This window comes from Erpetoichthys calabaricus, chromosome 13 (assembly GCF_900747795.2).
Source record: "Erpetoichthys calabaricus chromosome 13, fErpCal1.3, whole genome shotgun sequence".
In the NCBI taxonomy this organism is placed as follows: Eukaryota; Metazoa; Chordata; class Cladistia; order Polypteriformes; family Polypteridae; genus Erpetoichthys; species Erpetoichthys calabaricus.
In genome coordinates this window covers 5,319,268-5,344,613 of record NC_041406.2, presented here as the reverse complement: position 1 = coordinate 5,344,613, position 25,346 = coordinate 5,319,268, and the positions used below count along the sequence as shown (strand labels likewise).

General features: G+C 42.3%; 1 protein-coding gene across 1 annotated transcript in view; it reads left to right on the top strand.

The window, feature by feature from the left end:
• Positions 1-25,346, top strand: part of LOC114663947 (copine-4) — a 391,714-nt gene that overhangs the window by 110,825 nt on the left and 255,543 nt on the right. Inside the window, exon 3 of the mRNA XM_028817904.2 lies at positions 17,710-17,781. Coding sequence (XP_028673737.1) covers positions 17,710-17,781 — 72 coding nt within the window. The remainder of the gene's footprint in view (positions 1-17,709; positions 17,782-25,346) is intronic.

The window sequence follows — 25,346 nt, the reverse complement described above, 5'->3', positions numbered from 1 at the left end:
TACGCTCACTCACGCTCTCTCTCTCTCTCTCGCTCGCTCGCTCGCTGCACAGGAAATGCACAGGTAGAAACTGAGCACGTGCAGAAATCATCGGCGTGCACAAAACCGAAAGGGAAACTGGCTTGTTCGTATACCGAGTGTGTGGTGGTGAACAGATGCAAAAGTTTGGCGAACTTTTTGGTCGTAACCCAATTTGTACGTGTTCCGAGACGTTTGTGAGGTTCCACTGTACATGATATCCCATAATAGGATTTGGGTTTGTTTAGAGTCGTGGAGACCTCGGCCATCAAGCTGCCTCCCCCTATTGGGCATTCCACAGATGAGTCAGTCCTGGGCCAGCCAATCAGATGACAGGACCAGTCTACCTGATGATTCCTGTGATCCTCCACCAGAGATGACTTTACCTTATGTAGGCAAAACAACTTGACAGGTGGGCCGTGGCACCAAGTGTCACATTTGAGTACCGATAAACAGAATAGGTGAGGGTTAGTATCCAATTATAACTATCATGTTACTTCTGTTTTAGTGCTAATGACTAACAACAGAGATTCAGTCTGTACAGTTAATCAGCAGCTCTAGGCAGGGTGTGCTAAACTGAAGTCGTGAGGATTTGAAAGCTGAGACTGAAGGGGCATCTCTTATAGTAGCAGCCAGACCACTCCACAGTTTAGGTGGTCCTGTAACTAAAAGCTCAACCTCCCACTGCTATTTTATTAATCCTTGAGATCATAAGCAGACCGGCATCTTGAGATCTTAATGTGTGCTCAGGTTTGTAAGTCATGATAAGTTCAGACAAGTAAGCCGGACCTTGGCCATTTAATGCTTTATATATTAAAAGGAGGATTTTGAAATCTGCCCTAAACTTAAACGGGAACCAGTGTAAGGATTTAAGAACTGGAGTGATGTGTTCGTACTTTCTTGTTCTTGTAATTATTCTTGCAGCAGCATTTTGGATTAACTGGAGGCTGTATAAAGAACAGTTTGAACATCCAGTGAACACCGCATTGCAGTAGTCAATCCTACTAGAGATAAATGCAGGATTAAATTTCTCAGAATACTGTTTATTTAGAAACATTTTAAGATGGAAGAAACATGCGCTTTATACGACATGCTAGAGTCAAAGATAACTCTGAGATTGTGGGCTGATTCAGTAAAATTAATGGGGATTCCAACTGAGTTAATTGTTGACTAAATATTATTGCAATCAGCGTCCCTCCCTCCAATAATTAACATCTCTTTTATTGGTGTTTAAAGACAAATAGTTCTCATCCATCCACTAATTTAATTTACTAACACAATTACTGTATATATTCGCGTATAAGTCAGGTCTTGAAACCTGAAAAATCGATCATAAAATCAGACCCCGACTTAGACGCGTGTTCAAAAATGCGACACTTACATTTACATTTTTTTTACATCTTCTTGTCTCCTCCAATCTCTCATCAGTTTCTCGGACGCATCAGATTTTGTTGCAGCAGCGCAGTTACCAATTTCTTTCTCCACTTCAACAACTTTTAATTTAAAATCAGCTTCATATTTTCTTCTGATCGAACGCTCCATCGTAGATAAGGGATACTCTTATCATAAAGGTGTATGAGGGTGTGAGATACAAAAAACACAAAGCAGTGCAAACGTTGCTTTGGAATAGTTTGGGTATCACCGTGTGGTCACGTAGGCACAATAGAGAGAGACAGAGAGAGGTTAGGAGCACACGCTGATACAGCACATTGCCGCACCCAACATAGAAAAAGAAGGCTGTGTGCCCCGTGGCTCCTCACTCAGGTGGGCATTAGCAGATCGTAATCTTTTAGACCAATAGTGTGAGTTTTCCGCATTCGACTTACACGACCGACATTATAAAATACTAGAAATTATACAGTAATATCAAGTCCTGACTTATTCACAGGAGGACTTATCCGCAAGTATATACCGTAATTAAACACAACATTGGAGAAACTTCATTTGCTCGAAAAGAAAGGTAGAACTGGGTGTCATCTGCATTCGAGTGAACATGAACATGATGTTTTCTAATGAGAGATCCCAGTGGAGTCCAGTAAAGTGAAAACAGTAAAGGTCCCAGTACTGAATGCTGCGGGACACCATATTGAACTTCTGTGTATAATGATGGAGTCCTGTCAGCACATTTCTGTACTTATTGGAAACGATTTGATAAATAAGAACTAAACCAAGTGAGCACAGTGCCTGTGAGCCCAACGTCATTTTCTAGCCTGTGCAGTAAAATCGAATGGTCGATGGTGTCAAATGCTGTGCTTAAGTCTAACAACATAATTGCAGTGGAGTTTCCTTCATCAGAGGACATCAGAATGTCGTTTACAACCCGCGTTAGTGCCGTTTCTGTACTATGACCAGTGCAGAAACCAGACTGGAATTTCTCAGATAAATTGTAATGCGTAAGGTGTGTCTGAAGCTGACTGGCGACTACTTTTTCTGGTATTTTAGAGAGAAATGGTCAATTTGAAATGGGTCTGTAGTTATTAAGAGTCTCCTTCGGAGGCGCCGTTGTGCCGTCAGACCACTCCAGTTTGTCGTTCATGTGAGCCCCCAGGTCCTTGTAGCTCTGCAGCATTTCCACGTTCCCCCCCCCCCCCCCCCCCAGAATGGTGTCAGGTCTTAAAGGCCTTCTTGTGTCCCGGCCGAGAAGCGTATGGCCATCACGCTTTATAAACTGAATACTCCTGAAGAGTGCAGGGATGCTGCCGAGACTTCTGGTGTGAGCAAAACGTCCGTTCACAGGTGTGTATATGGAGTGTGTCAGGCCGCTCTACCCGATGTGGAAGAGGCACAGCATTTTTCACAGTGTAATTAATTACGAGGCACACAAAATACCTGAGGTGTTGCGGTGCAATCGATGGATCACATATTTGGGGCACCAGTGACAGGTATCGGGACTACATTAACTGGTAAGGTCGGAGATCAATTGTTCTGCAGCAGATTAATGACCAGGGACATTTGCGTGGGGTCACCCGGTTGTGCTCATGATGCTTTGCACAGATATCTCTCTATTATAAAAAAAAAAAAACAAATCTTAGGAGGGAGACTAGGGAGACGAGACAGTTTCACGTCCCGCAAGAGACACGGCAGTGAGACAACATTTAAAACAAGTCCACGGACACCTAACCTAGCAGTTGTTGGAATGCTTTTGGCAGACACACTTCATGTGCTCCCAGCAATGACAAGCAGAACACACAGCTCGCCAGCAGCAGCAGCAGCAAGCCAGCAGATGATCCGAGCAGATCTCCTTAGCGTCCCTTCAGCAAACCCCCACTTCACAACGCAAGTGGCAGGGACGCGAAGTGGCAAAAGGACAGCTGCTGTACAGGACTTAAAATGATCGATGCGCAGTGAGACAAGCAGATCACACAGCTCGCCAGCAACAGCATGCCAGCAGATGATCCGACGCCATCTCCTTAGTGTGCGTTCAGCCGCCCCCCCCCCTTCACAACGTGAGTGGCGTTATACTTCCCGCCAGAAAGAGATTTAACTACGCCCACAGTCGGAAATAAAGGACAAGTATTGCTTTTACAAACATTTTAAAGTAAAAGTGAAAATAATGCATATGTAACAATTTCCATGAAAATAACAATCTCTTTAAATAGTATATCCGGTAAAACAAACCCGGGGGTGGGCGAGCGAAGCAAGCAGGGGCAGAGCCCCCTAGTTTGAAAAATTTATGTCATGTCATGTGACCTAAATGTGACAAATGTTTTTCCATTTCCATTGCCAAAGAACCAACTCAAATGAGTGTATAAACTTTTTTGGTGATTATTGAGTTTTTTTTCGAAATTCATGTGTTTTCATTATCGTTTTTTTTGTTGAGCAGTTCCAAAATGAGCATTAAGGAGGTTAATGGAAATGCGGCTACTGTTTATCAGGGCACTTCTTGTGAAAATCAAGTCGTGACACACAAAGAGGGATTGGGGCAGCCTCCCCTACACTTGAAAAAGTGGCTGCAAAATTTGAAGAGAGGTTGAGAAATTGGTCTTTACAGACAAGAGTCCGAAACAGAACTGCTTAGGTTGGTAAACATGGTGGATGTCTAGTGGAATGGCAGAAAGAGGAGGGATCTTGGGAGCGGAACTGGAAATGAGGTCATCAGATTGCCACTTCTTGAAAGGTGGAACCGGAAGTGATGTCTTCTGTGGCGAAGTTTACCACATTTGGTCTATGGGGAGATAAGAGAAAAGGATTAATGCACTCTGCCACCCCCTGGTCAGATCGTGAATTACCGTCTTTTAGCTGCCTCCCATGTGCACACGTGTGACAGTACGTCTTTTTATTTAGAAAGATTCCACATTTGCCCTTTTGTTACTGGCTGGGATTTGACAGGTTTTCCCCCTCTAGTGGGTATTTTTGAGATGTTTTGGGACTCTGCTTGAGTTCACAACAACAGACGAATGCGGTGTGTGACACTTCAGATGTAACCCCTTCCAGTTTTCCCTTTATCTCTGTCCTTGTAAGAGATTCAGAGTAATCACACTCATAACACAGTTACACTCCTTAGGATACGCTACCAAAAGAAACTGACACACATGGAACAGAATGAGACAGGCACTCCGCGCTTAGGAGTTCACCCATGGCAGCCAACTCCCTGCCCCATTCTGCAATCCACAGTCCCTCTTCAAACACTCACAGACAGACACCTAAATTGGTGCAGCGCTTTCATAAAATCTTCAGACCCCTCCACTTTGTTCACATTTTAGCAGCCTTGTGCTAAAATCATCTCAAATACATTTTTTCCTGTTCAAGCAGCACCTCAACATTACAAAACAAAAACAGGATTTTAGGAATTTTTGCAAAAGTGTTAAGAAAATGAACTCTCACCAGGTTTTCTGACTCTTTCCTCAATATTTAATTGAAGCCCCTTTGGCAGGCATACCAACCTGGACTCTGCTTGGGTCTAACATAACACACCTGCATTTGAGGATTTCCACCATTCTGCTCTGCAAATCCTCTCAAGGTCTGTCAGGTTGGATGGATTTACAAGTCCAGAGATGTTCAATGAGGTTCAGGTCCGGGCTTTGGATGAGACACTCGAGAACATTCACAGGGCTGACCCAAAGCAACACCGGCGTTCAGTTTGTTTTGTGCTTAGGGTCCTGTGGGAAGGTAAACCATCAGCCCAGTCTAACCTCCTCAAACACACACAAGAATTGCAAAAAAGAAGAAGAAGAAGCAGCAAACAACTGACTTGGATAAACATAAGAAAGCAGTCAGAGTGAGACGTTATGAAGGCTTGTTGTCTTAGAGATGAAGGAGCTGCAGGAGCGTCTCTGGTGAAATACTGTGGAACAACTTGGTGGATAAAAACCCTCAATGCTAAATTCCAAGTTGAGGAGCTTGGTGGTAATCTGCATAGACAGGGGGCTTTGTGTCCTCCATGGACTAGACAGATACTGTAAATAGATAGATAAAATTTCATTTTAGTATTGTAGCCAGGATTAGATAGATAGATAGATAGATTGATAGATAGATAGATAGATAGATAGATAGATAGATAGATAGATAGATAGATAGATAGATAGATAGATATGAAAGGCACTATATAATAGATATGAAAGTGCTATATAATAGATAGATATGAAAGGTGCTATATAATAGATAGATAGGAAAAGCACAATGTAATAGATATGAAAAGTGCTATATAATACAACAACAACAACAGCATTTATTTCTATAGCACATTTTCATACAAAAAGTAGCTCAAAGTGCTTTACATAATGAAGAAAAGAAACATAAAAGACAAAATAAGAAATTAAAATAAGACAACATTAGTTAACATAGAAAGGAGTAAGGTCCGATGGCCAGGGTGGACAGAAAAAACAAAAAAAAAACTCCAGAAGGCTGGAGAAAAAAATAAAATCTGTAGGGGTTCCAGGCCACGAGACCACCCAGTCCCCTCTGGACATTCTACCTAACATAAATGAAAAAGTCCTCTTTGTAGTTCGGGTTTTTCACGGAGTCACTTGATGCTGATGGCCATACAGACTTCTGGCTTTTAATCCATCCATCATTGTTGGAACATCATGGTGCTTTGGGTAGATGCGCCACCACCAACAGGACACCGGAAAAGGAAACAGAAGAGAGAGTAGGGGTTAGTACAGATTTTGAATGAATAGTTATTATAATGAATTAGATATACAGAGTATCAGGATTAAATTACAGTGAAGTTATGAGAAGGCCATGTTACAGTAATGTGTTTTTAGCAGTTTGTTAAAGTGCTCCACTGTATTAGCCTGGCGAATTCCTACTGGCAGGCTATTCCAGATTTTAGGTGCATAACAGCAGAAGGCCGCCTCACCACTTCTTTTAAGTTTTGCTCTTGGAATTCTAAGGAGACACTCAGTTGAGGATCTGAGGTTACGATTTGGAATATAAGGTGTCAGACATTCCGATATATAAGCCGGGGCGAGATTATTTAAAGCTTTATAAACCATAAGCAGAATTTTAAAGTCAATTCTGAATGACACAGGTAACCAGTGTAGTGACATCAAAACTGGAGAAATGTGTTCGGATTTTCTTTTCCTGGTTAGGATTCTAGCAGCTGCATTCTGCACTAGTTGCAAACGATTGATGTCTTTTTTGGGTGGTCCTGAGAGGAGTGCGTTACAGTAATCTAGCCGACTGAAAACAAACGCATGAACTAATTTCTCTGCATCTTTCGATGATATAAGAGGTCTAACTTTTGCTATGTTTCTTAGGTGAAAAAATGCTGTCCTAGTGATCTGATTAATATGCGATTTAAAATTCAGATTATAATCAACGCTTACCCCTAAGCTTTTTACCTCCGATTTGACTTTTAATCCTAATGCATCCAGTTTATTTCTAATAACCTCATTGTATCCATTATTGCCAATCACTAAGATTTCGGTTTTTTCTTTATTTAATTTGAGAAAGTTACTATTCATCCATTCTGAGATACAAGTTAGACATTGTGTTAGCGAATCAAAAGATTTGGGGTCATCAGGTGCTATTGATAAATACAGCTGTGTGTCATCAGCATAGCTGTGGTAGCTCACGTTGTGCCCCGAGATAATCTGACCTAATGGAAGCATGTAGATTGAGAAGAGCAGTGGACCCAGGATAGAGCCTTGTGGAACACCATATAGAATATCATGTGTCTTTGAGTTATAATTACCACAACTAACAAAGAATTTTCTCCCTGCCAGGTAGGATTCAAACCAATTTAAGACACTGCCAGAGAGGCCCACCCATTGACTAAGGCGATTCTTAAGAATATTATGATCAATGGTGTCAAATGCGGCACTCAGATCTAAGAGGATGAGAACAGATAAATGGCCTCTGTATAATAGATAGATAAATATGAAAGATATGAAAGGTGCTATATAATAGATAGATATCAAAGATATGAAAGGCGCTATATAATAGAAATGAAAGGTGCTATATAATAGATAGACAGATAGATATGAAAGGTGCTATATAATAGATAGATATCAAAGATATGAAAGGCGCTGTATAATAGATATGAAAAGCGCTATATAATAGATATCAAAGATATGAAAGGTGCTACATATCTACAGTATATAATAGATAGATAGATAGATATGAAAAGCGCTATAAGATAGATAGATATGAAAGATATGAAAGGTGCTATATAATAGAAATGAAAGGCGCTATATAATAGAAATGAAAGGTGCTATATAATAGATAGACAGATAGATATATAATAGAAATGAAAGGTGCTATATAATAGATATGAAAAGTGCTATATAATAGATAGATAGATATGAAAGGTGCTATATAATAGATAGATATCAAAGATATGGAAGGTGCTATATAATAGAAATGAAAGGCGCTATATAATAGATAGATAGATAGATAGATAGATAGATAGATAGATAGATAGATAGATAGATAGATATGAAAGGTGCTATATAATAGATAGATATCAAAGATATGAAAGGCAGTATATAATATAAATGAAAGGTGCTATATACTAGAAATGAAAAGCGCTATATAATAGATAGATATCAAAGATATGAAAGGTGCTACAGTATATAATAGATAGATAGATAGATAGATATGAAAGCGCTATATAATAGATAGATAGATAGATATAAAAGATATGAAAAGCGCTATATAATAGATAGATAGATATGAAAGGCACTATATAATAGATAGATAGATAGATAGATAGATAGATAGATAGATAGATAGATAGATAGATAGATAGATAGATAGATAGATATGAAAGGCGCTATATAATAGATAGAATTTAATTTTAGTATTAATATAAACTTTATTTTGCACAATAATAGAAGACATGAACACATCAATATAAATTTCTCAATACAAATAACAATGAAATCCACAAAAACAAAACACAATTTGACCAGTCAAATACAAACACTTGGTCTAATTTTCCAAACCTGTGTGTTTCTGGACTGTGTGAGGAAGCTGCAGCACCCAGAGGAGACCCCAGGGAGGTCAGACAAGCTCCTTTTCGTGAGGCGGCAGTGTGCTACCACTGTGCCACCCTCCCACACACACACACACACACACACACACACGTCCTTTCAGAAATCTAACTGAGGCTGCTTGAAGTAATGAATACAGGTTGAAATTGACTTGCCGAGCTTGGAGTTTGATAATTGGACTGTTTTGAAAATGGACCCTAACTTTTCCTTGCAATCGCATTAGCAGGGATTGCTTTCAAGACCACTTAATGGCACTCTTTCCTGACTGTCGACGGACGAAACAAAGTTACTTGATAAATGATAGCAACTCTGTAAAGGATTCCGTTAAAAAGTGAGGCCCACCCGACAGTATAAAGATGATTCATACGACGAAAGTGGGCTTCAAACCGTAATGCAGACCTTGTTCTCGACGGCTGGATTTAATAACTTATAAAGCTGTGCAGTCTATCCCTAGATATGCATTTAAATGCCTGTGTTGTGTTTTTACGAACACATCAGATGAGCAAAAATCAATTGGAGAAGAGCAGCTGAGCACCTCTGCTCTATTGAACTCTGTCCTGAAATGAAAGCGCCTGATAAAAAAAGCAATACATGCACAAATAGAAAAAAAAAAAAACTTGTCAGCAGGGACTCTTCATAAACCACAGGCGGCACGGATCTCATAAACGATATCTTTGTCAAGCCAGATGGTCAGCAGCACGACGTGCATTCAAAAAATGTGAAGGTGGAAGATGCCTGAGATGCCTGGTTCTCTTGTTCATAAAATACCGAAACACACAGCTCTCCGGGGAGCTGTCATCTGAAGTTTTGCCTTTCTGGGGTGACCACCAGGGGGCGTTGCAGAACCCCAAAACCCAGACACAAGTCCCAGTATGAATAAAAGTTTATTCTCACAAATGACCTGTGTGGAAACCAGGGGGCGCTCCAGCTGTCCCAACCCCTACATAGACGGGCAGAGACACGACTTTGGCGCAGCACACGTTTATTTCCACACAAGAAGCGCATCTCCATCGCTCCCCTCAACAGAATAGTACACCAAGTACCAAATATACAGGCCCACCTTCTTCGTTTCTTCTCCCGTTGTCATTCCACCTGCACAGGGCCATCTTAACAGCATTATAGGCCCCCAGGCAAAGTAGTGCACTGTGGGACCCCTACCTACTATCTATCTATCTATTTTATATAGTGCCTTTCATATCTATCTATCTATTATATAGTGCCTTTCATATTTCCCATTGGGATTAATAAAGTATCTATCTATCTATCTATCTATCTATCTATCTATCTATCTATCTATCTATCTATCTATCTATCTATCTATCTATCTATCTATCTATCTATCTATCTATCTATCTATCTATCTATCTATCTATCTATCTATCTATCTATCCAGGGCTGTCTTAATGGCATTATAGGGCCTCGGCCAAGACAGTGCAGTGTGTGGCCCCTACCTACACAACTTCTCAGCAAGTCACAACATACATAGATTAGCATGGCGACCCTATGCTCGTAGGGCCCCTGGGCAACTGCCCAAAATGCCCATGTGTTAAGATGGCCCTGTACCTCCACTTTTCCTCTGGCAACTCTTCCACTCGACTCTGGCTCACCGAGTGAAGTGAGGCGGCTCTTTTTAAACAGGCCCCATGAGTGTTCCAGATGGCTCATTAATCACTCCCATGTATAGTGAAAGCCTGAAGTAGAGTTCTGGAGCTCCCCCTGGTGGCCCCCGCGGAACCTAACAGGGCGGTGCCAAATTCCAACTCCCAGTGTGCCCTGCGGGAGTCCATGGTGCCACAGCCATCCAGGAGGGTTGCCCTCTAGCAATCCTGGGGATGGCAATGCCTTGCAGGTGCTCTCTCTTCCTTGGTCCTTCCCTTGAGCTGGCTGTGGCCGCTGGTAACACCTGACACAAGCCTTCCAAAGTGGCCTAAACCAAACGACAATACAGATGTCTCTTTCTTTCTCTCCTCCTCACCTCCCAGGCGAGCTTTGTCCTCCCTCCACCCAACTCCAACTCATCTAGATGAGGTCGAGTGGTCTCTTTTATCTTGGACCCGGGAGTATTTCCAGTGCTAGGGCACAGCTCGATGGAAGTCCTACAGAGTAGGGATCACATATCCCTGCAGCACCCCCTGGTGGGATCCACAGAACCCGACAAGGCTGCTCTATTGGACTCCAGTTCCCAGCATGCCTTACAGGTGTCCATATTGATAGTGTTGCCCAGGGTGGCTGCTATCTTGCATGTCAGGGGAGCAAGTAGCCTCCTAGCTTTGTCTCCCCCTGATTGAATTCCTGCAACACCCTCTGGTGGCACCCACAGAACCCAACAGGGCCATTCTATGGGACTGCAGTTCCCAATGTGCCCCGTGGGTATCCGTAGCTGTACCACAACCCTAGGACACTGTCACCTAGTGTTCAGATGAAGAAAATGTCCCAAATAAATTGTCTTCCCTAGTTGTTTCATTATACTGGCATCCCAACTGGGCAAGGATCCCCGGCCAGGATTCTAGTCTCTGCATACCATCCATTACACCTGCCACATGTCGTGTGTAAGACCCAAAGTTTACTCGGGCTGTCGAAATACCAACAGCGTGAATGCCAACCATTACTCAAGCAACGGTACAAGCGTGTCTTGCATTGGCGTCGGGCCCAAGTGTTAAATGGGCAACGGTGTAGCCGCATCTTCACTTTGCTTCATAATGGCGTCTTGTAAGAGACGCCTCTCATCAGCAGTGAAACCGAAACTGATTCTGGAAATCAGAAAGTGACACTCGTGTCATTCGTACATGCGCAGGGTGTGTTGAAGTGAAATCGGAGCAAAAGACACACCAATGGGTCTTCACCTGAAATGAAGGCTCTAGGAGTCAGAGGATAGGCAAACAGAGTATTTAGATTTATTGCAATAAAACAATAACACGGACTCAACCCAATTAGGCCAAATCGAGCTGAGCCCAAAACAGTCCAAAAATCACAGTTTATATAATCATTTGTTATCATTCTGATCTCGCTCGAAACAGCTTACTCGCTGTTCATTCTGACTCCCTTCTGCAGCTGGCCACCAGTATTTTTAATGTCTGTTGTTCATCTTTATTTTTCTGCTTCGCTTATTTTTGGTCGGCCTTGAGCTTGCAGATGTTCCCCCTCTTCCACTCTTGGGCTGTCTTACCTTATCAGTCCTTCTTTCTTGGTCCTCGAGCTAACAGAATACAGTGCATCCCGAAAGTATTCAGAGCGCTTCATCACTTTTTCCACATTTTCTTATGTCACAGCCTTATTCCAAAATGGATTAAATTCATTTTTTTCCTCAGAATTCTACACACAACACCCCATAATGACAACGTGAAAAAAGTTTACTTGAGGTTTTTGCAAATTTATTAAAAATAAAAAATCTGAGAAAGCACATGTACATAAGTATTCACAGCCTTTGCCATGAAGCTCAAAATTGAGCTCAGGTGCACCTTGTTTCCCCTGATCATCCTTGAGATGTTTCTGCAGCTTCATTGGAGTCCACCTGTGGTAAATTCAGTTGACTGGACACGATTTGGAAAGGCACACACCTGTCTATAGAAGGTCCCACAGTTGACAGTTCATGTCAGAGCACAAACCAAGCATGAAGTCAAAGGAATTGTCTGTAGACCTCTGAGACAGGATTGTCTCGAGGCACAAATCTGGGAAAGGTTACAGAAAAATGTCTGCTGCTTTGAAGGTCCCAGTGAGCACAGTGGCCTCCATCATCCGTAAGTGGAAGAAGTTCGAAACCACCAGGACTCTTCCTAGAGCTGGCCGGCCATCTAAACTGAGCGATCGGGGGAGAAGGGCCTTAGTCAGGGAGGTGACAAAAAACCTGATGGTTAATCTGTCAGAGCTCCAGAGGTCCTCTGTGGAGAGAGGAGAACCTTCCAGAAGGACAACCATCTCTGCAGCAATCCACCAATCAGGCCTGTATGGTAGAGTGGCCAGACGGAAGCCACTCCTTAGTAAAAGGCACATGGCAGCCCGCCTGGAGTTTGCCAAAAGGCACCTGAAGGACTCTCAGACCATGAGAAAGAAAATTCTCTGGTCTGATGAGACAAAGATTGAACTCTTTGGTGTGAATGCCAGGCGTCACGTTTGGAGGAAACCAGGCACCGCTCATCACCAGGCCAATACCATCCCTACAGTGAAGCATGGTGGTGGCAGCATCATGCTGTGGGGAACTGGGAGACTAGTCAGGATAAAGAGAAAGATGACTGCAGCAATGTACAGAGACATCCTGGATGAAAACCTGCTCCAGAGCGCTCTTGACCTCAGACTGGGGCGACGGTTCATCTTTCAGCAGGACAACGACCCTAAGCACACAGCCAAGATATCAAAGGAGTGGCTTCAGGACAACTCTGTGAATGTCCTTGAGTGGCCCAGCCAGAGCCCAGACTTGAATCTGATTGAACATCTCTGGAGAGATCTTAAAATGGCTGTGCACCGACGCTTCCCATCCAACCTGATGGAGCTTGAGAGGTGCTGCAAAGAGGAATGGGTGAAACTGGCCAAGGATAGGTGTGCCAAGCTGGTGGCATCATATTCAAAAAGACTTGAGGCTGGAATTGGTGCCAAAGGGGCATCGACAAAGTATTGAGCAAAGGCTGTGAATACTTATGGACATGGGATTTCTCAGTTTTTTTAGTTTTAATAAATTTACAAAAACCTCAAGTAAACTTTTTTCACGTTGTCATTATGGGATGTTGTGTGTAGAATTCTGAGGAAAAAAATGAATTTAATCCATTTTGGAATAAGGCTGTAACATAACAAAATGTGGACAAAGTGATGTGCTGTGAATACTTTCCGGATGCACTGTATATTGGTGGCTAGAGCTAAGCTTTAATTAAAAAAGAAATATGGCATGTGCCTTTATTTAACCATTCATTTAGCAGGCTTGACTTGCATTAATATTTGCACTTAAGGCTAATGCTTATACGTTTTTCTATATTTATTTATGCTAATACAAGAATATACTAATTTTATTTTCCATAGGTGCTCTTCATTTTATTATTATTCATCATTGTTATTATTATTATTTGTATTATTATTCTGTGGTGGGTTGGCACCCTGCCCGGGATTAGTTCCTGCCTTGTGCCCTGTGTTGGCTGGGATTGGCTCCAGCAGACCCCCGTGACCCTGTGTTCGGATTCAGCGATGTTGGATAATGGATGGATGGATGGATGTATTATTATTATACTTGCTACACTTCTGACTTTGAGCTTTTAGCGTTTTGTGCATTTTGAAGTAGAAAGATGAGTTTTAATTAAAAATTTTACTTTTCAAGCCAAAAAAACCGCATTGCTTTTTACGTGTTTTTTTGAAAGAAAAGAAAAATAATGTAACGCTAAGGAGGCTACATGAAACATCGACGAGCATCTCTGGGAAGTGTCAGGAGACGTCAAAGATCAATCTTTCAGCAGTGCGACTTTCCAATGGGCCACCATGTTGCAGATCTCCTGGCTTTTGACCTTTGCCTTTTTTGAATGTCTGTCTCCTGGTTCGGCTCTTCTTCACCCGCTGAAATACAGTAACTCTGGTTAGCGATTCCCAGCCTCTGCCCCTCGCTATATTATCAGACTGGTTGTTTCTCAGAATCAGCATTATGGCAGACGGCTGGCTGCTCATCCCAGCCCGGGATGCCCAAAAGAGGAGAAGGATTGGGGATGACAGCTACTGTGGGCCACTGCCTCCCCTAAGATGCCAGATGGTGATTTCCCTACAGCATAGTGGTGCTCCGGATTCCCACAAGGCACCATGGGATCTGGAGTTCGACTTCACAGCCCTGCTGGGTACCGTGGGTGCCGCCAGGAGACGCTGCAAGGGGACCTGGGGTCTCGTACTTTTTCCATAGCCATAGGGGACAGAACTTCCAAAGTATTTCTGGACTGACAGAAAACTCAACTTCTCCATCTGACCCGGAAGAGCGGGAAAGTCACATGGACGGAAGAACCGAAGCACTTCCGGGTCAGACGCTACATAAAGAACTGTTGGAGACTCAGCAAGTGAGCCAGAGATGGGAGGTAGTAGGACAGAGTTTGCTGGCTGGTGTGGAGGAGAGATTTGTGTTCGTTTACTGTATTGTATTTATTATTATTGTATTGCCTGTTTATGGTGGTGGAGGTGCTGCAGGGCATGACAACCTGAAGAAAAATAAATAAAAACCTTCTTGATGATTTTACCCTGTGTCTGCCTGTTGGGTTGAAAGGGGCAACAAATGTTAGGAAATTAAGGTGCTTTCTAAATAAACAGGATTCTGAGAAATTAATTCCTGCATTTATTTCTTGTAGGATTGACGACTGCAATGCGGTGTTCACTGGATGTTCAAACTGTTCTTTATACAGCCTCCAGTTAATACAAAATGCGGCTGCAAGAATTTTTTACAAGAACAAGAAAATACGACACATAACTCCAGTTCTTAAATTCTTACACTGGCTCCTGGTTAAGTTTAGGGCAGATTTCAAAATCCTTCTTTTAACATATAAAGCATTAAATGGCCGAGGTCCGGCTTACTTGTCTGAACTTATCATGACTTACAAACCAGAGCGCACATTAAGATCTCAAGATGCTGGTCTGCTTATGGTTCCAAGGATTAATAAAATAACAGTGGGAGGTCGAGCTTTTAGTTACAGGGCCCCTAAACTGTGGAGTTGTCTGCCTGCTACTATAAGAGATGCCCCTTCAGTCTCAGCTTTCAAATCCTCACAAGTTCAGTTTAGCACACCCTGACTAGAGCTGCTGATTAACTGTACAGACTGCATCTCCGTTGTTAGTCATTAGCACTAAAACATAAGTAACATGATAGTTAGAATTGGATACTAACCCTCACCTATTCTGTTTCTCATCTCTGTACTCAACTGTGACACTTGGTGCCACGGCCCACCTGCCAAGTTGTTTTGCCTGCCTAAGGAAAAGTCATCTCTGATGGAGGATCACAGGAATCATGGGAAAGAGGGGTCCTTTCATCGGATTGGCTGGCCCAACATTGTTTCAGCTGTGGAATGGCCAAATGGGGGAGGCAGCTTGATGGATGAGGTCTCCAGGAGTCTAAAATTATCTAAATCTTATTATGTGATATCATCTACTGTTAAATTCTGCTCCGTACTTCTAAAAAATTTTTAATTTTATATTGAGGATTTGTTCTGTTCTGTGTACTGTATTGTATTGTATTGACTCCCTTCTTTTGACACCCATTGCACGCCCAACCTACCTGGAAAGGGGTCTCTCTTTGAACTCCCTTTCTTGAGGTTTCTTCCATTTTTTCCCTACTAGGTTTTTTTGGGAGTTTGTCCTTGTCTTCTTAGAGAGAGTCAAGGCTGGGGGGCTGTCAAGAGGCAGGGGCTGTTAAAGCCCATTGCGGCACTTCCTGTGTGATTTTGGGCTATATAAAAATAAATTGTATTGTATTGTATTGTAACAGCAACCCGTAGCGTCTTACAACATACAGTCAAATGAAAACGTTTGGGACCCCCTCTCAGCCTGCATAATAATTGACTCTCCTTTCAACAATAAAGATAACAGTGGTCTGTTATTTTCCTAGGAACATCTGAGTACTGCAGTGTTTTCCGAACAAAGATTTTTAGTGACACAGTATTTAGTTGTATGAAATTAAATCAAATGTGAAAAACTGGCTGTGAACAAATGTGGGTCCCCTTGTCATTGTGCTGATTTGAATGCCTGTCACTGCTCAATGCTGATTACTGGTGTGATGAGCTCGTTAAGCCTTGAATTTCATAGACAGGTGTGTCCAATCAGGAGATATAAAGGTATTTAAGGTGGTCAATTACAAGTTGTGCTTCCTTCCCTTTGACTCTCCTCTGAAGAGTGACAGCATGGGATCCTCAAAGCAACTCTCCAAAGATCTGAAAACAAAGATTGTTGAGTCTCCTGGTTTAGGGGAAGGCTACAAAAAGCCATCTCAGAGGTTTAAACTGTCAGTTTCTGTAACTGTGAGGAATGGAATCAGGAAATGGAAGTCCACAGGCACAGTTGCTGTTAAACCAGCAGGTCTGGCAGGCCAAGACAAATCCAGGAGTGGCATATGAACAGGATTGTGAGAATGGTGACAGACAACCCACAGATCACCTCCAAAGACCTGCAAGAACATCTTGCAGCAGATGGTGTATCTGGACATCGTTCTACAATTCAGCGCAATCTGCACAAAGAACATCTGTATGGCAGGGTGATGAGAAAAAAGCCCTTTCTGCACTCACGCCACAAACAGAGTCGCTTGTTGTATGCCAATGCTCATTTAGACAAGCCAGATTCATTTTGGAACAAAGTGCTTTGGACTGATGAGACACAAATGGAGTTATCTGGTCAGAACAAAAAGCGGAAGAAGAACACAGCATTCCAAGAAAAATACCTGCTGCCTACTGTCAAATTTGGTGGAGGTTCCATCATGCTGTGGGGCTGTGTGGCTAGTTCAGGGACTGGGGCCCTTGTTTAAGTCGAGGGTCGGATGAATTCAACCCAACATCAACAAATTCTTCAGGATAATGTTCAAGCATCAGTCACAAAGTTGAAGTTACGCAGTGGTTGGATATTCCAACAAGACAATGACCCAAAACACAGTTGGAAATCTACAAAGGTATTCATGCAGAGGGAGAAGTACAATGTTCTGGAATGGCCGTCACAGTCCCCTGACTTGAATATCATTAAAAATCTATGGGATGATTTGAAGCAGGCTGTCCATCAAATTGAACTGAACTGGAGAGATTTTGTATGAAGAATGGTCAACAATACCTCCATCCAGAATCAGACACTCATCAGAAGCTATAGGAGGACAGCGTCTAGAGGCCAAAAGGAGGCTCAACTAAGTATTGATGTCATATCTCTGTTGGGGTGCCCACATTTATGCACCTGTCTAATTTTGCTATGATGCATATTGCATATTTTCTGTTAATCCAATAAACTTAATGTCACTGCTGAAATCCTACTGTGTCCATAAGGCATGTCAAATATTAAAAGGAAGTTGCTACTTTGAAAGCTCAGCCAATGAGAAACAAAAATCCAAAGAATTAAGAGGGGTTCCCAAACTTTTTCATATGACTGTATGAGCTGATTGCAATCCAGAAACTGTAGAGACGACGGGGTGATGGATCGATGTTGGTGTCCCCTTGATGGCGAATACAAAGTCTGTTGAAACAGAAATAGAGATGAATAAACTAGGAAATGCTGCTCAAAAGAAGGACGTTTTCAACTTTGGAATAACTTACATTTCTCTTCATTTCCTCAACAGATTGTATCTCAACGGAAACTTTCAAAATCACTGATGAAACAGGGGAATACGGCAGGCAGATCGTCAATAACGGTAAGCTCCTTATGAATTTTCCCCCATCACTACCCTGATGGCAAAATGCATGATTTGGTTTCTAAGGCTGGATTTATACTTCACGTGATGCGATGTGTGCTCCAGTGGACGCTACTGCCATGCAAGCGTTGTAGTGTTTATAGTTTTGTGCGTACTTCACGTAAATCTGGAAGATTCCACCAGGTGGCAGTGCGAGATATCATCACGGTGAGAATACGTTCCACTTCGCTGTGTTGTGAATTGCCTGAAACATCCATGAAATTCCGAGGACACCTTGCCACAATATTTCTGAAGAGGATGTTTAATGATTCCACCCATCAATCCAGTGATGTGCCCATTCCAGCGAGCATCGGGCACGAGACAGAAACAAAAATCCCTGAACGGGGCATCAGCTCATTGCAAGGTGATTATATGCACACACACACACACACTGGCATCATTTTAGCGTCACCAAGTCCCCAAACCTTCATATCTTTGGAAGGAAACCCAGAGCCCACTGTGACACCCACCAGGAAAATATGCAAACTCCAGGCAGGGAACATAAGGAATGTGACTCCCTGAGAGGCAGCAGCGCTACTGTCAACACAACCTGTGTAATTATTATCAGTATTCATTATTTAAATGCGGTACGGTGGTGCAGTGGTGGCTCACAGTAAGGAGACCCGGGTTCGCTAGGGATCTGCACTGGCAATTGGAAGGTTTCCAGTTTGAATCCCGTAAATGCTAATAGAGACTCTGCTCTGTTGGGCCCTTGAGCAAGGCCCTTAACCTGCAAATGCTGAGCGCTTTGAGTAGTGAGAAAAGCGCTATATAAATGCAAAGAAAGAAAAAGAATTATGCGTGGAGTTTGCATGTTCTCCCCGTGTCTGCGTGGGTTTCCTCCGGGTGCTCCGTTTCCTCCCACAGTCCAAAGACATGCAGGTTAGGTGCATTGGTGATCCTAAATTGTCCCTCATGTGTGTGCCCTGCAGTGGCCTGACGCCCTGCCTGGGGTTTGTTCCTGCCTTGCACCCTGTGCTGGCTGGGATTGGCTCCAGCAGACCCCCGTGACCCTGTGTTAGGATATAGTGGGTTGGATAATGGATGGATTATTTAAATAAAGTTAACGACTTATCTGTAAAATGTCACATACATACTGCAATACATTTCATCATGAAAGTGATATCAAGTATAAATCTAAGGATTCTAAATGTGCAGAGAGCTGGAATATCATAAATGTCACATGTTCTGTAACGTGGCGATTGATGTTGTCAGATCAGGAGGAAGCCCCAGCAGCTTGTAGCAAGTAACAACTGGGTCGGTTTTAAAATGTCGTTTACAACGGTCGACTTTAATGATAAAGTAAACCACGAGGCTAAAGTGGACATTTCGAGTTTAACACTAGAATTACCAGAGACTACGAAAAAACTCGTAGATCTGGCCCACCTTAAATCCATTCGCACCTCTCCATCAGCGTCTTTTTTTTTTTTTGCACCTTCACAACAGTATCAGCATGTACGGCGCTGTGTTTGAACCACAGAGAGAAATATTAACCCCTTAACCGCCCTCTGCCGGATATATCCGGCACCGTTGTTTTATTGCTAACGCCATACTGCCGGAATTATCCGGCACATTTGCCTGTGGTTATATGAATGCCTGGCGCGTAGTATAACTGACGGTTTGGCGTGGGTATTATTACTACGTTGTATTTCGACAAGTCTGTGGTTGTTTTGGCCGGTCATGTGACGTGATTTGCATGTAACAGCTGTGAATATGGCGAAACGTAAACTGACTTCAAGTGAGGCTTTGCAGGCGATTTTGGACAGTTCTGATCATGATTGTAGCAGTTCTGAAGAAGATTTTAGCGACAGTGATGAGCAGCAATGTGCGCTGCATGATACTGTAAATGAAGACGCATCGGATGACGGCGCTGAGTGGGTGTATCCCCAGCATCTCAGCTGGGCTGCTGCCCGTGGTGAACTACCTTTTCTGCATTCGTTTGAGGGAACGTGTGGCTTTATTGTTGATGTAAACAATTACACTGCTGAGCAGTTTTATGAGCTGTTTGTGTCACCTGATTTGATCAGACATTTTGTTCATCAGACAAATCTGTATGCAGCACAGTTTATTGAGAAAAATCCCAATTTACCTCCACATTCCCGTGTTCGTGCTTGGTTTGACACTGATGAAAACGAAATGAAAAAATTCATTGGGATTTTGATGTTGATGGGAATAATCAGAAAACCAGATATTGAGATGTACTGGTCTACAGATCCTATGTATGCAACACCTATTTTTGCAGCTGTCATGACACGTAACCGATTCTCTTTGCTGCTGAAATTCTTTCATTTGAATGACAACAGAAACGAGCCAGATAAGAAAGATCCAAACCGCGACCACTTGTTCAAGCTACGTCCTTTGATTGATCATTTATTTGAAGCATTTCAGTTGCCGTACATGCCAGGACCGTCAGTTGCAGTTGATGAAAGTTTATTGTCGTGGAAGGGCCGCTTACAGTTTCGACAGTATCTACCATTGAAAAGGGCACGGTTTGGTATCAAGATGTTTTGCTTAGCTGAGAATTCAGGTTACATTTATAGATTTCGTGTATACACTGGCAACTTGCACAACATTTAGTGGTCAATACTGCTTGAATAAATGTAAAAAATGTAAACAAAATGTAAAAAAGTAAAAAAACGAAAATTGTTCAGATTTCGCCTGGCTTGGGGAATATTTAGGGAGTTGGCGGTTAAAGGGTTAAGGACACAATGAAAAGGGTTACTTTATGAATAAAGTGGAAATTTTGGCTTTAACACTAGAATTACCAGAGCAGATCCGACCCACCTTAAATTCGTTCGCACCTCTCCATCAGCATCTTTTGTCCTGTGAATGTGCCGATTAAGACAAGCAGCAAGCAGTCTGCTATTCCATCCTCCCATCGCTGTATAACATGCACAAAGTTCTTCCAGCTCAGGCCTTGATTGATTATCTGGGAGTGAATTAAGTGCTGGAGTTTTAGAGTGGAAATAATAGATCGTTATTTGGAACACATGCACTTCATGTGTGTTCCGTTTCTACAGTAATCTGTGTAAACACATTGATAAAACAGAAACGTTTTTCATATTTTTGTAGTAAATAACAAAATGTTGGCATAAACTATAGAATGTGTGAGGCCTGAAGTCCAAAGATCAAATAAACACTTTCACAAAAGCTTCAAGGACAATACAACAGTTTCCGTGGTGTAGCGGTAAGATTTGCTGACTCGTAATCAAGAGTCCCCGGTTCGATCCTGACTGTCTCATAGTTTTCAGTAGTGAGCTGCTGTTATTGTTAATATTATACAGTACACACATACATTTGGTTTGCGTTTGTAACAGCCCCTGTACATTTATAGGACTTGTAAAAGTTATCGTTTGTTTTCACTTTTATTCTCTCAGTCACGATTGCAATACGTACTACCACCCGAGAGATCTGACGCTGTTAGTTTTTATTTGAAACTGGGAGTAACTGTAGATGTGAGTGGTGTTTTGAGGCAATGGAACTGGACATTCTCTAATCTGGAGGGATAAAAGCTGCCACACAAACGCCGGTGAATCAGCCTTCCTTCTTCGTATCGCACCATCACTTGATTTTTTTTTTATTCAGTTTTATTGAGTGTTCCTGCTCACACAGAATTAGCATGCGCCTTATGGTCTATGATGTCAAAAAAAAAAACCAGAGACATAGTTATATATGATATTTGGAATTATTTATTTTACGACCTGTATAGTACATTTTGGAAAACATTGTGGCACGGATGCAAAATCTTAATACATAATTCGCCTGCCTCCTCACTCACTCACTCACTCACTCACTCACTCACTCACTCACTCACTCACTCACTCACTCACTCACTCACTCACTCACTCACTCACTCACTCACTCACTCACTCACTCACTCACGTCCGTCCAAAGTCGAATGTGCAGTCACCTTCTGCGCAGCTGGCCGAAAAACCTTACGAGACCGACATCCAACCCCAACATCGCGGCAGGCGGCGGATTTACAGCCGCAAAAATTCAAAGAGAAAGGCGACTTCGATTAAAGCTCTAGAGGCCTGAAAGGCAATTTCGACTACAGCTTGAGGCCTAATTACGCATTCTGATTCAATTACGCATTTATTCAATACACCTATATCAGGTTTGTGGTGCTTATACTTATTACTATTCCATATTGTACTGGAACATTCATCATTCAATATTATACTATAGGCCTGGAAAATTCATCAACTAACAGTACAAGCCTGTACAGTAATGAGTAAAGCTGACACAAACTCGTGCCCGTTTCATCTTACGTTGTCCAAACGGGCTCTTTGTCTAGTTATTCATATTATTCATATTCATTCGCATAACACCGCGTGTTTTTCTTCCCCCGATCTTGCCAGTCCCCACATGTTGCTGTTTCTTTTGTACTCCAAGACATGCAGAGGCAACAATAGTACAGAGAGGTCAGTTCAGCACCATATGCAATCATCACATTCAAATGTTAACAGTTCACACACACGCAAGGACCCGTCTTTTCTACATTTACGATGTGTGTACCTGTTGCAATGCGCACACTTCTCTCTGTGCTGTGGTTTCTATTACACACCTGAAAGAAAGAGACAATATATGTGACATTTTGAAGAAATCATTTTATGACCTAAATAGTACCAACCAGAAAACATCATCGCACTAATGCAATATTATTTGAAAACGAATATCGTCAAATCGGGTGTCAATTTATGCTGGCGCTGTTACTTAGAGTCAGAATATGGGGGGGGGGGGGGGTGTGTACAGCGTGATCGTGATTCAGAGAATAAAACTGAAAAAAAAATAACTTTTACAAGTACAATAAATGTATACTTAGTGTCCCATATACAGTATTGGCGGAGTGGTGGCTCTGAGGCTAGGGATCTGCATTGGCAATCGGAAGGTTGCCGGTTTGAATCCCGTAAATGCCAATAGGGACTCTGCTCTGTTGGGCCCTTGAGCAAGGCCCTTAACCTGCAATTGCTGAGCGCTTTGAGTAGTGAGAAAAGCACTATATAAATGCAAAGAATTATTATTATTATTTGTCTCTTTCTTTTTTTTTCTCCGTGCTGCATCGACATCGTGCACCAGAAGGCATGAGCTTATTCAGTGCGTGCAGGAACACGCAGGTGGCCAGTTGCTTGTGTTATAACACGCTTGACCTGGCGGCGATTAACGCACATATACTGTGCAAGGTATGTGCAGAGGCCACTGAGAAATGAGGAGTGTTCGTGGCTCACTTTGCAGAGGAACTTCATCGTCGCATCTTACTAGAAAAGGCAATGGAAAAAGAAAAGGAGGATGCTACATCGACAAGCTTCTGTTCCAAGACAGCCACTTTCCCCCAGGAAAGTAAACTGAGTCAGCGTCAGGTGCCCTTTCAATGTAATAGAAACCACACCATAGAGAGAAGTGTGCGCATTGCAACAGGTACACACGTCATAAATGTAGGAAAGACGGGTCCTTGCGTGTGTGTGAACTGTTAACATTTGAATGTGATGATTGCATATAGCGCTGAACTGACCTCTCTGTACTATTCCTCTGCATGTCCTGGAGTACAAAAGAAACAGCAACATGTGGGGACTGGCAAGATCGGGGGAAAAAAAACACGCGATGTTATGCAAATGAATATGAATAATGTTGCATCCGCGCCACAATGTTTTCCAAAATGTACTATACAGGTCATAAAATGAATAATTCCAAATACCATATATATCTATGGTCCTGTGGTGGGTTGGCACCCTGCCCAGGATTGTTTCCTGCCTTGTGCCCTGTGTTGGCTGGGATTGGCTCCAGCAGACCCCCGTGACCCTGTGTTCGGATTCAGCGGGTTAGAAAATGGATGGATGGATGGATATATACCTATGTCTCTGTTTTTTTGTTTGTTTTTTTTGACATCATAGACCATAAGGCGCATACTAATTCTGCGTGAGCAGGAACACTCAATAAAACTGAATAAAAAAAAAAAATCAAGTGACGGTGAGATACGAAGAAGGCCGATTCACCAGCGTTTGTGTGTCAGCTTTTATCCCTCCAGATCAGAGAATGTCCAGTTCCATTCCCTCAAAACACCACTCACTAACAAACTAACAGGGTCAGATCTTTAGGGTGGTAGTATGTATCGCGATCGTGACTGAGAGAATAAAAGTGAAAACAAACGATAACTTTCACAAGTCCTATTAATGTACAGCAGCTGTTACAGACGCGAACCAAATGTATGTGTGTACTGTATAATATTAACAATAAGAGCAGCTCACTACTGAAAACGGCAAATACAGGAGGAAGTCGGGATCGAACCGGGGATTCTTGATTACAAGTCAGCAAACCTTACTGCTACACCACGGAAGCTGTAGTATCCTCCTTGAACCTTTTGTGAAAGTGTTTATTTGATCTTTGGACTTCAGGCTTCACACATTAAATAGTTTACGCCAACATTTTGTCATTTACTACAAAAATATGACAAACGTGTTCTGTTTTAACAGATAATTGTAGAAACAGAACACACATGAAATGCATGTGTTCCAAATAACGATCTATTATTTCCACTCTAAAACTCCAGCACTTCACTCCCAGATAATCAATCAAGGCCTAAGCTGGGAGAACTTTGTGCACGTTCTGTGGCAGTGGGAGGATGGAATAGCATGCTGCTTGCTGCTTGTCTTAATCAGCACATTTACAGGACAAAAGACGCTGATGGAGAGGTGCGAATGGATTTAAGGTGGGCCGGATCTACGAGTTTTTTCATAGGCTCTGGTAATTCTAGTGTTAAAGCCGACATTTCCACTTTAATTACAAAGTAAACCTTTTCATTGTGTCCTTAATATTTCTCTCTGTGGTTCAAACACAGCGCCGTACATCCTGATACTGTTGTGAAGGTGCAAAAAAAAAAAAAAAAAGATGCTGACGGAGTAGTGCGAACGGATTTAAGGTGGGCCGGATCTACGAGTTTTTTCGTAGGCTCTGGTAATTCTAGTGTTAAAGCCAAAATTTCCACTTTAATCATAAAGTAACCCTTTTTATTGTGTCCTTAATATTTCTCTCTGTGGTTCAAATACAGCGCCGTACATGCTGATACTGTTGTGAAGGTGCAAAAAAAAAAAAAGACGCTGACGGAGAGGTGCGAATGGATTTAAGGTGGTCCAGATCTACGAGTTTTTTCGTAGGCTCTGGTAATTCTAGTGTTAAACTCGAAATGTCCACTTTAGCCTCGTGGTTTACTTTATCATTAAAGTCGACCGGTGCAAAAAAAAAAAAAAAAAAACGGCACAAAAGATGGTACATGAGACTTTTAAAATGTAGCGTGTCATTACGATGGGGAATATATGACGCCTGAATATAAAAGCACCATGAATGCATTTGTATGTCACCATTTTGATTCACCGTTCATTAAACCTCAAAGTGCACACATCGATCCCGTAGGATCATCAAAGCGGCTTTCTGTCACACGTCGATAGTAAACAGAGACTCTGATGTCACATTCCGACTTTATCGCACTGCGCCCCCCGACTTCTTGCTGGTACTGCAACTCACACATGCGT